The sequence below is a fragment of the Mytilus trossulus genome, chromosome 3 (genome assembly GCF_036588685.1).
Source record: "Mytilus trossulus isolate FHL-02 chromosome 3, PNRI_Mtr1.1.1.hap1, whole genome shotgun sequence".
Lineage (NCBI taxonomy): Eukaryota > Metazoa > Mollusca > Bivalvia > Mytilida > Mytilidae > Mytilus > Mytilus trossulus.
Window position 1 is genome coordinate 48108793 of NC_086375.1, and position 16973 is coordinate 48125765.

Sequence of the window (16973 nt, forward strand, 5' to 3'; positions counted from 1 at the left end):
TGCCTTTGAAAGTTTTACATAATTGACATTTTATATTATTGCTATTTAAATATCAACATTTGCATCATGTTATCAAAACATAAAGGCAAGACATATCACTGTGCCAACAATTCATTTTGAAACGTGATAAATTATGCTTACAGATGCCAGGATGTTGGTTCACCAGATGATGATGTCAGGGTAAGTATAGGAGAGAAATGAAAGGGATGTAAAATACCTCTGAAAAAATTTATGAGTGTACCTGAGGTTAAGATAAGATCAAATAGAATTTAGGGTTTATATGTTAAATAATCTATTACTCAAGGATTTTGTTTTGATTTATCTCTCATGTTTTCTGAACACATATAGTAATATATAGATACCATAAACAAAATATACTTCAGTACTAACGTTTGACCTAATTTTTAGCATCATTTTATGGATCACTGGTCCATAAACTCCTGGTGATTTGATTTGTAAAAATATTTTTGATTTCAAACACTATGTCATGAACCACGATATACAGGTCAAGTTCAATTTTGTCATTTAACTTATTGATATTTAAAGAGTTATGCTTTGGGTTATGATGTCTGTGCTCACTAGGTCACCTAGTTCTACTTTATGTATTTTCAGAATCTGAATTTAGGTTTTTGCAATGAGCAATTTATTATAAAATGTAGAAAAGAATTATTTCTTAGCTCATCTTCATAAAATCATTTGTTTCTTTCCTAAAGGTTATTATAATTGCTACTATTGAAATAAGTATATTTATTTAAATTGCTAGCAAATCCTCCAATCAAATTTTCATAATAGGCAAGTTAGTAGATTTGTTTGTTTAAAATTATAAAAGTAATATTAATCATGAATGTATGTTTTATTACAGTGTACTAATGGACCAGGAATGCAAAAAACAGTTCTCTATTATCTTCACTAAGGTAATGTCATGGTGTCATTTGACCAGTAAAAAGAAATGTCAAAAAAACATATCAAATATAATTTTCATACAACATTACAATAAATCAAATTAAAGTAATCGTAATCAGATCAGTGAAATAAATATTATAAGTAAAGAAATAAGTATATAATTATTCATAACTATAAATAACTCTCAAGATGAATAACACATGTTAATAATTTTCAAAGCATGAGGGCAAAATTTATTTAGGAACAAAAATAACAATATTTTTGCCTACTTCTAGCATTATCCCAGCCTGATTAAGGACTATGCTACTGATGATCATGATTTTGAAGTCTCTGTGGCCTCGTTGTCAGTACAAATATTTACAGTTTGCAGCCTGGTATGTTTGTCAATTATGACAAACAAGAAAGGCATCTGGCTACTTTAAACAATTTTCTATTGGAATTTGATATGATTTTTACAGTGGGTTTAAAAAGCCTATTTTGGAAATTTTCCAGTACTTCAAAATATCAAATTTTGCAACAAATAAGAACCATAGACAAACTATTTTGGAAATTTTGAGGAAAAATATATCATACCACTTAATTTGTAAGATTTTATACTGTGCTGTAAATTTTAACAGGAAATTGTTTGAGAAGACCAGATGTTATATCTTGTTTTTATATCTGTTTTGTAGCATTATGAAGCAATAACCAGAGAGTTTGTATCGGACGACCATAATCGCCCGGTTTCCATTACATCTTTGTCTGTTCAAATTTTCACCGTCCCATCAGTGGTAGGTTATTGATTTTGTCAGTGTATTGAGTTACTGTGGATTAATTATTCGTGAGATACCAATTTTCGTTGATTGCTTGACTATAGAGAAACCATGAATTTAAAGGTCCAACTAGGTTTAAATTTTCTAAAGGTTTATGTTCTTACTGTTGTTGCAAAACCATGAAATCAAATATCCACCAAAAAATGTATTTCCCTCATTCGACGAAAATTGGTACCACAAAAATAAATTAATCCACAGTATGCATGAGTTGGACGTTTTGTTTTGATGTCTGATGTTATTCAAATTATTTAAAAAAAAAAAAAGAAGCATAGCCCAATTTGCAATCACCCATCTTTATAATTCACAAAGTTTGAACAGAAAAGAAAGAAACAATGTGTATTGGTATAGAACTAATAAAGTTGACTAGGATGCACATTAATTTTTGATTTATGTTTTTTGCTTGCCAATGTAGTATGCATGATCCAAATATGTGGTGAATTGCTGGTAAGCAACATCCATTTGAAATCAGATTTATCCATATAACAATTGTTTGTGCAACAATTTCCAGTTTAGAAGTATACAATTTAGCAACCCGCGGCATCCTTTTCTTTACATAAATAATCTATCTTGAACCTGTTTGTGTGCCCCATGATTTGATTTGACTAATAAAAAAATAGCCTAGAGGGTTAATGCTTCATCAGAAGGTATCTATTCAGTAAAGGGAAAATATATTAAGTCTGTGGGTTTGTCTGTATATGGAACCTATTCAAAATTTTCATTTCTGCTTTTTAATCTGCAGTCTCTTAACCATTGATGTCTTTTCCATATCAAAAGCAAAACTGTAGTAGGGTATAAATTATCAAAAATCATATTTACCATTAAAGATAGTATTGTGTCAAATTTTTTTATTATTGTGGCCCATATTTGTAAGCTCCTTATAACAAAATTTTTAAATATTAAAACCACAAGTCTTGGATTGTTTTCTTGGTGGCATGTTTAGATTCATATGCAGATGCTAATATACGCTTTGGACTAAATTTAATGTTTGACTTAAATACTGTTTGTTTAGAAATTATTGCATGTATATATTTTTACAATTTTAACACAACAAATCAAAATCTGCTAACTAATGATTGTGTCAGATTTCAAAATATGAGTTTTTATTATTACAATACTCACCAAATAACATTATTTGCAATAATAAATAGTATTACCTCATAATTATTTCTAAAGGAGTAGGTTCAGTAAGAACCCTTTTATTGGAAAGAAGAATGCTTCTGTTACATAAATATAGGCTGTTTGTGACAATACAATGCACATTAATCGTGTACTAGCATCATTAAATCATGCTAAATTACCGAAATCTTCATAATTTTAGCATTTTAGTAAAATTTTAGATGGTTTTCGTTTAAAATGAAAGTGGCGGCATTCGTGTTCATTCATAATATTTAAATGTAAGTTTTATTTTATGATAAAACATAACATATATAAAGGTTGAGGATGAACACGGATGTGGCCACTTTCTTCACATAAATTAATCAAATCAATTTCAATAGACACTTAAGTGTTTAAAAAGTGTCCAAAATCGTTCGTTAGATGAACCTGAAATTTGAGGCCAAAATCTGCCCTTATCGTACGTAATCCTTTACAGTATGTTTGATTTTACACTCTTTAAGTACATTGGTGATCATCATTTAAACTTATAAAATTGAGAATGGAAACGGGGAATATGTCAAAAGAGACAACAACCCGACCAAAGAGCAGATTATAGCCCAAGACCACCAATAGATCATCAATGCAGTGAGAAAAGCCTGCACCTAGGGCATGTTTGCAGAAATGTCTTGATATGAGGGAATCAGGAAGTCATCACACAGTTCATAGTAAAAGATATAATTGAAAAGAGATATTGAAAATCAACTAAGTATTTATTCAGTATTTAATGCAAATTAGCCTAGTAAATGATTTGCATGAGCAAAAGATTAAAGATGAATAAAATATGAGCTTGGGTAGGCATGAGAAAATATGAAAATAAGATGTAATATGATTGAAAAAGAGGCAACCCTCTACTAAAAATCAAATGATGAAGAAGTCAACAACTATAGGTCACCATTCCATAGAAATTTGACTGAAAACAATATCAATATCTAGTATGTAACTTTATTTTTTGTTTTCCTTCCAGGCTAAAATGCTGGTTACTGACCATGACTTGTTAGATGTAATTATAACAACATTTCTTGGATTCTGTGAGGAAAAGAAAAACAGTAAGTTGTTATTGAGCATATCTCTTAACTTTTAAAATGCTTAATAGACTAGTAAATCAAAGAAAACAGAAATCAGTTCACCATGGGTAAAGATTGGTCCTATATTTACTCTAAATAGTTAAAAAAAAAAAAAAAAAAGAAAAAAAAAAAAAAAAAAAAAGATTAAATGATGAAGGATTATGCAGGGTCAATATTGGCCCAATTTCACTCTATTAAAATATAAAAAAAAATATAATTTTAAAAGATTTTTAACTTGGACCAAGAAAGTTTTATATATTTTTAAATGTTTATAAGTATCCATAACAAATTGCTTTAAAATTGAAATTACCTCACTCAGAATTATTACCATTATTTTTATAGATGATGGGAAGCTTTCCTTTGAGAGAAATGAAAGAAGTACATCCTTTAAAAGAGCTTGCTATGTATTGTATGATGTCAAGTAAGTTATGTATTATATGTCAGGGCAAATATATAATGTGTTTCAGTCTGGGAGACTTGAATAACAATAAAACAAATTTTGAAATGTATTTACATCATATCAAGGATGTAATATGAAAATAGATTTTATTTTTTTGTCTGGTAAAAGACACATTTTTTATGATTTACAGATTTCGTTAAATTATATTGTTCAATTTACTGTCTGAACTAAACGTGTCAGGGGAAATTCTAGTTGGTGCTTGTCTCAAAAATGGTTAAAAAAAACCACTTTGCAATTCTAACTGATAAAGTACAGTGTAACTTGTCTTATCTGACACCTGAGTATTCCAACATCCTGCTTTAACCGACAAATTTTCATGGTCCCAAAATATGCCTATCCTTGCAGAAAAAAACTGAATATTCCGACACCCTGCTAAATCCAACAATATTTTGTCGGATAACACAGGTTGCACTGTATGTAGGAAATTGAAGATTTATTCATATTTGGAAAGCTAAGTAATTTAACATTAAAACTGAAGGAAATTAGGAAGCATTAATCTGAAATGTTATCGCTCTTCGTCATTTCCAGATATGCTTTGATATGTAGACCATCACCAGATGAATGGAGTGACAAGCTGAGACATAGTTTCCTCAAAGGTTTTAAATCATTTCTTAAGATGCTGAAAATGATGCAGGTAAATCATTTTGAGATACCAGAAAAAATGATTCAACAGTAGCATGTTTAATAGTTAAGTGTTTATAAAAGGAGATATGATATAGAATTGTTGAGTCATTAATCTAACACCAGAAAGAGATATGAATAAAATGCTTTATTGTTAACCAGTAATTAAAAATAAATGATATAAATATGATTAGTATTTTAACAGCACTAGTGCAAATTAAGCTAGCTCCTGCAATGTAAGAAGATACTCTGTTCAATATTCACAAATATTCATGCAACAACATTTTTTTCTTTACACGTTTGATAATAAGCTCATTTATTGCTATATTAGTAATGCTATAGTCGTTCTCATATATTCAGATATAATTGTGAGGTATTATTATTGCGAATAATTTGATTGGTTGAAATTCACTCATTTTATGAACTGATTTTGTGTAGGGTATGGATGGTGTAATGAGACAATTAGGTGTACATCTGGAGTATGAACCAGAGTGGGAAGGAGCTTTTAACTTGCAACTAAAGCAGGATGATGTTATTACAGAGTTTCTGGAATGGTGCGGCACAGATGTAAGTATAATTCACTTTTTTGTTTCAATTTTATAAATACTCATCGACAAAAGCTTCAAAGTTTGTATTTTCAACAGTACCACATTGCATCAGTTGAAGCCAACTGAATAACACAGTTATTTATTAACTGAAAAAGCAGATGAATGGTTGATAAGATATGTGTTTGAAGGAAAACACTAACATCTAGATATACCTAAATGTTCAAGGTAAATTATGTTTCTAAGATACTGTGCATACATGTTATATTTTGTTTTAATTTAAAATTTCTATATTTTTTTTTAGAGAAAAGTTCTGATTGAAGCCTTTAAACTCACATTAGAGTTTCTTTTGAAATGCAAAGACAAACCAGCTACAGTGAAACGAGAAGACAAAACAGGTAGTTATATCAAATGTTCAGAAAAAAAACCCATAAGCAGTCTTAAACTAAATCTGTTGGTTTTGTACTGATTAACACTTCAGATTAGATCTTATGGCATTGTGCATCTACCCTATTTTTTTTGCCAAAATTGTCTTCTACAAAAGATGGCTGGATTTTAATGAAAATGTCACATGTGGTGAATTTGACCATGGAAGTATTATATTGACAGGAACTTCTATGACCCAACTTCAAACGTTTCATCTGCAATGCCGCGCCCAATTTAAGGGCATGTTAATAAGCTTAAAACATGGCACGTTATTTACATACCAGTGTGTGGTGACCTACAATAATGTCATTCTCAATTGCTTTCGGGATTACAGAAATAAAGGAAGAAATCAAAAGTTGTGATAAATTCTTAGGAAACAGCAATCGGCAAACCCCGGCAGATTCCGTTTCCTAACTGTGCTGATTGAGTGATTGATGGATTAATGCGAATCATCATTAATTCTATAGAAGAACACATTGAAGATGGATATTTGTACCAAATTTATTAAATAAATGCCCCATTTTTATTGATTTACTTTTTTTCAGTAGAAATTGCACTATATGACATATATATCACACGTTGTGATTATATAATTACTACTGTTTACTCCATTGAGTGGGACACATTTTGAGTTGCACACATTTCCTGCATGTTTAAGACGATTGTAAATGATTGTTCTGATAAAAATCAAAGGATGAAAGAGATTTAAAATAAATGTAGAAATTATAAAGCTTCTCTCTAAATCCAGGGAAAGATTATTGGTTGGTACATACGAATGTTCAGCTTATAGATATAGGAAGATGTGGTGTGAGTGCCAATGAGACAACTCTCCATCCAAATAACAATTTAAAAATTAAACCATTAACCCGGATGTGTTGAAATTTTTTCAATTCTGACTGTGACTCAAGGATTTGTAAAGTGAAATTATAAAAATTCTTTGTGCGACTGTTCAATAATATTTACCCGTATCATTTGGACGGTTTCATATGGTCGAATAGTGATAACATATGTTATGGGACTGAAATATGTTATATAAATATATATATAACATAGTTAGATCTCTGTTTTCTTCTGCTGTATTTTGTTGATTGGTACTTGCTAGATTAATGGCCCATTAATTTTTGTATTGTAAACTGGAAATTTCTACTTTCCAGGATTATCCAGTAACTTAGCCATATATATTACTCTAAACTTCACAGTTTTAATATTTATAAAATATATTTATTGTTAACCGGCCGTAACCGGAACACACCTTAATCATGATTTAAAGTTCATCCACAAACTAATAGAATAATGTCACCAATTATTTCAAATCGTTGTAGAATAAGTAATTCTGGGACAATTTTCATTTTTTATGCATCAGTCGATTTGTTTAAATAAGTTGTTCACAAATAAATGTCTACCGACGGAATTGAAATAAGTAAAGGTGTTTTCCGACAGGTAATATTGTTAAGCTGTCTCAATTAAAACCATGTGTTTGATAAGAAGTATCTCTGGTCAATTTATTACCTCGGCATCGCAGATAGTCACAAAAGAAATTAACGACAGTGAACTTATTAGACAGTTTCCATATCTTTTCTACAGGGCTACCCAGGTTATAAATAAAGGCTAATTAATTGTTGTAGTTCCTGTCAATATAATACTCCCATGATTTGAAAAATGTTAGGAAATGACAGTTCCTTGATTTTATGATAATAACCAGACATATATAACATGGCCCATTTAGGTTCCAATGACTATCAATGTGTCTATAAATTGTGTTTATTCTGTTTTCATTTATTACAGTGTGTGGACATAAAGTTCGATGCTTGAAGTATGATGTTTCTACTCAGCCTGTATCTATACATCTGCCTTTATCAAGGATCCTAGCAGGTAAATTAAGTAAAATTGCACCTTAGCTAGCTTGTAGTTTTTATTTACATTGTATAATTTCTGAAGATTAATTTCTTGTAATCCTATAAGGATTATAACTTTTATAGTTTTAGTCTGGCATCAGTACGCTTTTACAAAAATCTTCTCCTCTGAAATTTCTGCATCAAAGCTAATCAAACTTGGCCACAATCATCATAGGTATCTAGTTTTAAGAGTGTGTCATGCATGAGCAAGTTGTCTTGCTTCCTTCTGAGTGAGAAAAAAAACCTGCCTTCTCAACAATATGCCATCATGGGAATGTGGAGGGAGGGTTCATCAAGAGAGAATGACACATGGCACCTCATGTGCAGCTGTGCTGTGCAAGGTCTGCATTGTATTTATTGAAACACTTTAAGGTTTACATGTGTCTTATTTTATTTTATTTTAGGTCTATTTTTACATTTTGGAAAGCTTGGCATTGCATGGAATAGCCATGAAGTTAACATTGAGGTAAGAGTTTTCTGATAAACTGGCTTGTAAAGTTGTATAGGATAACATACTGTGGATTCATATGTTTTCTTGGGTACTAATTTACATAGATTCATGGAAACTTTTATTCTCGTGGATATTTAATTTCATGGTTTTGCCAAGGCTGCATACATTCCTATAGTAAGTCATTAGACATCCGAAATTCGTGCTTCCCAGGTAAACATGGAAATCCATGATAATTCGTTAATGGTATCCAACGAAATATAATGAATCCACAGTAAAATGATATAATCACATAATCAAGTGTGGTAGTAAATAATGAGGCATAAAGTGTCAGCTACTGCTATAAGGATTGTTCAATTTTAAAGACATGTTGCATAGATATCAACCATTACGATTTTGCGATCAAAACTACACTATTATGGTCAATAGTCTAAAAGTCAGGATTCCCGGTCACCACCGTTCAATTGTATAAAACACAGATTTTTATCATTGCTTTTCCGGCCTGGCCCGGTATTTAGAAAACGCCAATGTAAGGCTTAAGGTTTCTCAGGAGTTATCGACCTGTTGTTTGGTAACTAACATACTTTTGAAGAGGCAAACGCTCATTTTATGAATTGGCTTTGCCCCTTTCTCTACTTCTCTTTGAAAAAACAAGAATGTCCAAGTCGGGGCAATTAAGAACAACTAATGAGTGGAAGTCATACCACAGATAACATGTTTTGATAACATGTTTTGTTAAACATGTTATTGCACATCACTTTGCAACTTCGTCAGTATTTTTTTGTTGGTAAATGCACATTTTTGAATGATTACTGAAAAGTTTTCAAAATTACTGAAAATTTGATAGATTGTTACTGATTGTGTTAGGGCCTTAAATGCCAACCGGCATGAAGAGGATAGGTGAGGTGAAGGTGAGGTGTCAAAAGAGGGTTGGCATCTATGCATTTTGTGTTATTACCATGAATGGTTTGATCATTTAGAATTGTGCTTCTATGTAATATATTTCTGGCAGAGTTGGATGAAGTCCAAAACCAGCTTAGGATATTGCAATATTGGGCTGGAAAAGTGAGTGCCTACTTCATGTCATAAGCTGATCCCTGCACCAAATGTAGAAATTGTGCACCTGCTATTATGGAATTGTTTGAGGATTCTTTTGTCATTTTGCTAGACTTGGGATTTGATATTTTTCACAAATATTGCAATCAGGCCATTTGAGACTTTGACCTTTATTACTACGTTGTTGAACAAATTTAAATAGATTTTTTTTTCATATGTATTACAGCATTTAGATATGGCAGAAATTATAGAGCCTCCTTTACGAGTACAAGTGATGGTAGCACAAACACAAGCTGGAATGTGGAGAAGGAATGGTTACTCCCTACTAAATCAGGTGAGGCATGGCTATTTCAATTTATTGGTTATAGATCTGCCAATTGATTTTCAACAGTTTCATAAATAATTGAAAATTAAATTCTATTTTTTTATTCCGCTGACAAAAAACACTTCAGTGCATAATGCATTATTTCTGAAAATAGCATTTGTGAATAGTTGTGTTTAACTTAAATTTTAATCACACCTTGCATAGACTTTGTAGATTTTAAGTTTGACATATTGCATAAGACACTTTTACATTGTAATTTTAGAATTGTATGTTAAATTTAAACTCACATCATTTATTCTGGGACATAATATAATTATAACATTGGTTTCTTCTTTTATTCAGAACAAAATCTTTGTGTATATTACATATCATCTTCTGTATTTGTATTGTAAAGTTTTTTTTTACAAATAGCCAATACCATAGGGAAAAGTAGTAAACACAAATTATTTTATAAAACAAAACCTATGTTGAAAGACTATTACAATGAAAGTGTTTTGTTTTGGTCATCATTCATTAGATTTTATTTTGGAAACATTTTGAATCAGCTGTTTCATAAATACAAAGTTTGTCATTGCCTAAATGAAAAAAATACATGTCAAAACATAAAAGACAGCTTTATAGTAAAATGACAGATGACCAAATAATTGGAGGTTTTCTGTATCAGAGTTTGTATGAAAATTGTTCAGTCATTTGGATACAGGAACTATAAAAGGTGTTACCTCTCAAAATGGATGAAATTGACATCTCTGATACTTTCTTTACCATTGGACAGGTCTATATGATCTATGAAGATAAAGTACCTTATATAACTTAATCTTACATTTTCACTCCTCTGACTCTACTTATGATCAAACAGCACTGCACACCTAGTACAATTATTTTCCAGTTTATGCAGTATTTAATCATTAATTGAATGTTTTCTGTTGGGAAAAAGCAGATTTTCTTTTACAATTTCATCAACTTGTATTTAATTGCTTACAGATTTTTTTCTACCACAATGTTAAATGTAGGAGAGAGATGTTTGACAAAGATATAAATATGTTACAGGTATATATTTTACATTATTTATGCTTACAAAATAGTCATAAGTTTAAATGATAAAAACTAAATAATGAAAAAGTTAAGCTCATTTACAGCACATTGACTCTAGTGTGTAGATAAGATAAATCCTTGTTTGGCTTGCTTGCTAGCTGAACCATGAAATCATTATAAGCTAAGTAGCTAGTTTAGCAGGGAACCAATCAAAAATATGAACACTATATGAATATTGTGAAACCAGTTTTCAATCTATAATTTCAAGTTTGTTCAGAAATATATTTTCACGATGAAAGTATGTTCGTCATATTTTGATTATTAATTGAAGGAAGTATTGCATGGGCCACACCTCTAAATCTGGTTCCCTGCATTAAATGTCAAAATGTTATTGAACAACAGGATAAGGTACAGGAGATCACCATAACAGTATAAAGTAATAATAAACTATAGCTGATTTACATTCTATTTATGAAATTGATCCCTTCTGTCGATATATGTCGAATTATATTCACCAGAAAAATTATAGTGTAGTGGGGCATCCATGTACTATGGACACATTCTTGTTAATATAGACTTAACAGAGGGGAATTGGGGAAAAAGATGTTATTAATTAATGTAAAAAAATACTTTCAGTTCAATGTACATTTAGATCTTAAAGTAATGACATTATTTTGTTTACAGATTGGAGCCAGTATTATGGACAACAATGAATTTCTTATACACCTTTTAAATAAATATAATCTTTTGTCCTGGGTTAGGTAAGTACATGTACAACAAACTGTGATTCAAATGATTTCAACATGTTATATTTCATAGTTTGAGGGATATTAAAATTACTTTTTTTTTCATTTTAACATTATTATTGAGAAATATAAGTACTGTAGTTTATAAGATGAATCTGACAATTGGGGATTTGATAGTGGCAAAAAAATGTATTAATGAATCCACAGTATAGGGGTAAACTGTTGTTTCAGTACAGTTTAGGTAATTTCTTTTAAAATTTAAAAATAGAATATAAAGATTGGTGTATACAATGTACAAAGATCAATAAAAGTAAAACTTCAAGGAGGTAATCATAAATCTCTACTTTCAGAAAAGATTATGACACACCCTCAGGACAGGAAGACATGGTTAGACAGACTGTTACTTTAGCTGAAGAATTCCTCACTTTACTCATAACAATAATAAGTAAGTAAGAAGTACACTGTTAAAGGACTTTTTATGCCCTTGTCGTAGCAGAGTAAGCATTTATTGTAACACTTGTCCATTTGTCTGTTCCTCCAATCATGTTTGTCCCCAAAATTGGTGTCTATTCTTTAATTTTAGTTTGCCTCAACCAAATGTTATAAAACTTATGCACAATGCTTATTAAAACAAAACAAGATCAACTTGGGCGGTGTCACTTTTATTGTGCATAAGTTATGCCCCTTGATTAACATAGAAATGGCTGATTTTTTCATTTCCATTCTCTAACTTTAGTTTGTCTTAGCCAAATAAAAATAAATATCAAAGTTGCTGAACTTTTGGTTTCCTTTATACTTTTGGTTGCCTCATGGATATTTACAAGTGTGGGCATCTGTAGGTCATATACACATTCTCCATTTATTTATTTACATGGATAGCAATGTTCATGTCCTAAAAGAAAATGATAAGTTCCATGTGTTGTAAATGAGATGTTAACAGACAGCTAGATTTAATGTTGTTGCAGGAATACATAAAATGATAATAATTGATTTTTCAAACCAATGAAATGCATAAAACAATGGGTACCTACTTGACATATTTGAAACTTTGAAAAAATATAAACATTTTTTTATCTGTTTAGGTGAACGTTATGTGCTTGGAATAGGAACGATGGATGAACAGGATATAACCAAAAGGGAGATAATTCATCAACTTTGTGTAGCACCTATGTCTTACAGTGAACTTACAAAAGGATTACCTGTAAATGTGAGTTGTTATCATTTGAAGATTAATATTCAGTAAAGAAAATATATTCTGATGTATGTTTATCTTAAGTAATGACACCTGAATTATGCTATCTGCAATTGATGTTTGAAGAATAGAATTGTTATAGGTTCTGTGATAGTATGTTACTCTTCTTAATAATAGACCCAAAAAGTTAACAGTTCGAAATTTGGACAGAAATTTTACATTATGATTTAATAAACACACTTGTAAAAAAAAATCACATGATTCTGGTTATTTTTAGTACTTGAAGTCCCTTGTTATTATAAAGATTTTTGTTTTATCAGAGTAACCATGAAACAGGAATTGAAGAGGTCATCAATGATGTTGCTGTTTTCAAGTAAGTATTAATGAAACATAAATATAATTTTTAAATTGCATGCAGGTGTTGGTTTCACCAAGTCATGAACAATTCAGTATTGATAAGTTAAATACATTAAACCATACAATTTAGATTGAATTCTAGAGATAAAATGAAACATGGGATCAAAATAGTTAAGACAGATCAAATAAAACAGTTGAAATAAAGCATTAAAATAATTGATTTACCTACTGACATATAATGATGTTTTATCAGACATTGATGTGTCAAAACATTTACTGTCTATGACTTAGTTTTAACAAATCAATAAACTGAATTTAATGTTTGATTTTAAGTCTAGAACACAACAATTTTTTAAGTGAGGACTTATTGGGCAGTAGGTTAGCCGTATTTGGCACATCTTTTTGGAATTTTGGATCCTCAATGCTCTTCAACTTTGTACTTGTTTGGCTTTATAAATATTTTGATATGAGCAACACTGATGAGTCTTATGTAGACGAAACGCGCATCTGGCGTACTAAATTATAATCCTGGTACCTTTGATAACTATTATCAGTTCAATCCAAACTACACTATGTTATCTGAAATATTTCAACTATATGCTCTTAATTATGAAATGATTTTTTGCTTTTTTTGTGACATACATAAAGTATTGATATAGCATCACACAAATAGAATGGTATAACTGCACCTTTGAACCTGTTATCAGGGTGAGAAGGTGGTATGATTCATGCCTGGCAAATAACATAGAATCAGCAAATGATATTTAATACATTGTAGTTTTTAAGTAAAACACTTCTTCAATATCATCAGTAAAACCATGAGTTAAAAAATAATATCACATGAACACCTTCTTGCACATTATTGTAAATTAGTATGTTGTAAACTTGTGATTGGTTTAACGCCGCCATGTGGTCAGGCCTGGGGTAATGGTAATTTGTAATTGTAATGCATTGTAATATTACTTTTTTTGGATGTAATGCAAAGTAATTTGTAATGCACATTTTCTGCATTACAATTACATGTAATGTAATGATTACTTTAGTTAAAAATTGATGTAATGCCTCCATTACAGTACATTACTGTTCATTACAAATTGGTTAAATAGATAAAATTGAAGAATATTGTATAATAAAAATAAAATATTAACAAAAACAAAAGAAAGTATGGAATGAAATTTTGTCACAGCTAATTACTGTATTAAATAAATTACATCAATCTTTAAAACACACATTAAGGTAAGAAATATAAAATGGTAAAAAATATCAAGTCTTTGGTCTTGGTTTCTGATATTTGTTTAATATGATATGGGAATATTTTGGTGTTAGGTGGTCTTTGAAAAATCTTATAAAAAAAATTATCAAACAAAACTATATAGATCACTGAAAAAAATATGAAGATGAAAATTTCATAATTCTATACACACCTTACATGTATTTCAATGAAATATTGAATATATCAAACAACATTTTTAAACCAAACTGTGGTTTGGGTCCTGTCTGTGTTGTTATTTCACCTAATTAATATCACAATGTTTTTATTGCAATCAAATCTTCTCAACTTATGTTTGTCCTCACAGAACCCTTAGGCATTTCACAAGATAATCCTTTAATGACATATTTATTATATCCCTTTGAAATCCTTAATGATGTCTTAATGATTAAGTGATCAATGTTAGAAACAAAATTATATGATAATTTATTTATTTTTTACCACCACCTAAGAAACTTAAAACTGACTTTTTCAGTTTCATGCCTCCTACTTCTCAATCAAAGGGTATAGACACAGGTAAGGTGCAGTACATGATGTTGACATTTACTTGTCTGAGCCATGTGAAGAAATTTCAATCAACGCACTGGAATAATGGAATTCAAATTCAGTGTGCCTTTCTCCTTTGGTTAATACAGCTATCAAGTATTTAGCCATTTCCCACACATAAACTCCTGTAGAAACTTTAAGGCTTTTAAGTATTGCCGGAAAGGTGTACAGAACTGATCGCTGTTCTCTTAATGGCATCACATTTAAACCACTTATGATGATAAAGTGCAATGGACATATCAATTGACCAGTATTTGAAGTCTATGTACCTAACACTGTATACATATGTACATATACCTCTGTTTTTGAAATGCTTTTTTGTTTTTATATTGAAAAAGTAATGTGTAATGTAATGCATTACACAGGCAAAGTAATTGTAATGTAATGCATTACATGTGAGAAAAAATGTAATTGTAATTGTAATTGTAATGGAAGAATCACAAAGTAATTGTAATGTAATGCATTACATTGCAATGTAATGGCCCCAGGCCTGCATGTGGTTACCCCTTATGGATCCATATGGGGTCAGTAGATTTCATATTGGGTTCATGAGGGTTCAATAATGACCCCCTACAGATCCATAGAGGATTCGGTCGTCAGCCTCACCCCTATAGATTTCAATAACCCTCTATGGATCCATAGGGGTCAGAAGCAACCATATGACTTACAATAGAAAGTAAATCAGAAAGACTATAACTATTTTAATACTTTTAATTCACATTATAGGAAACCCAGTACAACAATGGGAGGAAAAGGAATATTTGAGTTAAAGCCAGAGTTTTACAAAGAATACACCAGATTTTTCCTCCATTATAGTAGAACTGAACAGTCTAAGGTACGAAATCAAATTTGTTAAACTAGTTCAAATATTTTGATTGATTGTGTGTGTTGGTTTTTTTTAATTCGTGCATATTGAACAGAATGATTCAAATGTAAAATCCTTTTATTCTCTAAAATGTTCAATTCCATGTATAATTCTGCTTGGAATTATTGAAAAAATGTTAGAACCACAACTTCTTTTTTCAAATTTTTACATGTAACCAAAAACACAATTGTGCAACAATTTTAACATACAATTATTGTTGGTGTTTTTTTTTACATTTGATGGAAAACCTCTAACCTCATTATTTATATGTGCTGAATTTTGAAATCAGTTTTTAAAGATTATAGAATTTCTATTTTAATAGAAGGCTTGTAACACCATAATCACAGATTGACATAAAAGTGTTCTGTTGAGATAAAAAAAAAAACCAACAACATATTCTTGCACATTTTAAAGATATTAATTAAAAAAAATGTCAAAATGATACATAGTACAAATTATGTAAAATACATTCACATATAAATTGTCCTGATATACATAGAGCTTTAATATTTCTTACAGTCTGAAGAAGCTCAGATGAAAAGGAAGAAAGATGCAAAAGAAGATCATGGTAAGCTTTTATGCTGATAGATACTATAGTGAGATACCTGAGTAGATGAATTAGGAATGTCAATTCTTTTTCAAAATATTTTGAAACAAAACAAAATATTTTACTCGCAATCTTTTTGATATTCTTACAATTGAAGTTCACATGAATATGGGTTTGAAAAGGTTAAATTATTCACTTGCAAGTGAATAATTCACGAACAATGTTTCTTTGCTTATTTTGACAAAATTGAACCAAACTGGCTGCTAAAAGTGAATTTATATTTCAATGTTTCACTTTTATTAATGATATAACAATTTTTTCGTAGCTAGTGCCCCTATGATAAATAATGCTACTGTGGACCTTTAATAAAAAAAAAATATCATTGCTCCCTCTTTGTGCAATCAGGTTGATCACTGTAGTGTATACTTATTGTTATATGTAAATGGATGTATTTCAATATAATTTGTTTATTACAGCATTGCCACCCCCAGTGCCACCAAAGGTTACACCAATGTTTGAGCCACTTGTTGGGTTGTTGCAGTGTGACATTATGGTACATATTATGCATCTCATTCTACAAAGAACGGTGGCAGTCAGGTCAAGGTCATGGTCAGAAGCTCAGGTTGATAGGGTAAGTATTTTATGTGAAGGTCAATATAGGCTTTTATGCAAATCCTACTCATTAATGTCATATTCTCCCCAGAATTT

At 30.3% G+C, this 16973-nt stretch overlaps 1 protein-coding gene across 2 annotated transcripts in view; it reads left to right on the forward strand.

Annotated features, from left to right (window-relative positions):
• Positions 1-16973, forward strand: part of LOC134711686 (E3 ubiquitin-protein ligase UBR2-like) — a 41865-nt gene that overhangs the window by 7823 nt on the left and 17069 nt on the right. The window contains exons 10-28 of one of the 2 annotated variants that reach the window (XM_063572455.1): positions 144-180; positions 863-914; positions 1179-1277; positions 3835-3916; positions 4277-4355; positions 4923-5028; positions 5454-5582; positions 5865-5958; positions 7772-7858; positions 8286-8347; positions 9612-9719; positions 10692-10757; positions 11427-11503; positions 11839-11933; positions 12571-12695; positions 13001-13053; positions 15580-15688; positions 16238-16286; positions 16742-16896. In XM_063572455.1, the coding sequence (XP_063428525.1) occupies positions 144-180; positions 863-914; positions 1179-1277; positions 3835-3916; positions 4277-4355; positions 4923-5028; positions 5454-5582; positions 5865-5958; positions 7772-7858; positions 8286-8347; positions 9612-9719; positions 10692-10757; positions 11427-11503; positions 11839-11933; positions 12571-12695; positions 13001-13053; positions 15580-15688; positions 16238-16286; positions 16742-16896 (1664 nt within the window). Of the gene's footprint in view, positions 1-143; positions 181-862; positions 915-1178; positions 1278-1574; positions 1674-3834; positions 3917-4276; positions 4356-4922; positions 5029-5453; positions 5583-5864; positions 5959-7771; positions 7859-8285; positions 8348-9611; positions 9720-10691; positions 10758-11426; positions 11504-11838; positions 11934-12570; positions 12696-13000; positions 13054-15579; positions 15689-16237; positions 16287-16741; positions 16897-16973 lie in introns of both variants that reach the window. The other variant, XM_063572453.1, reaches the window with a different exon arrangement.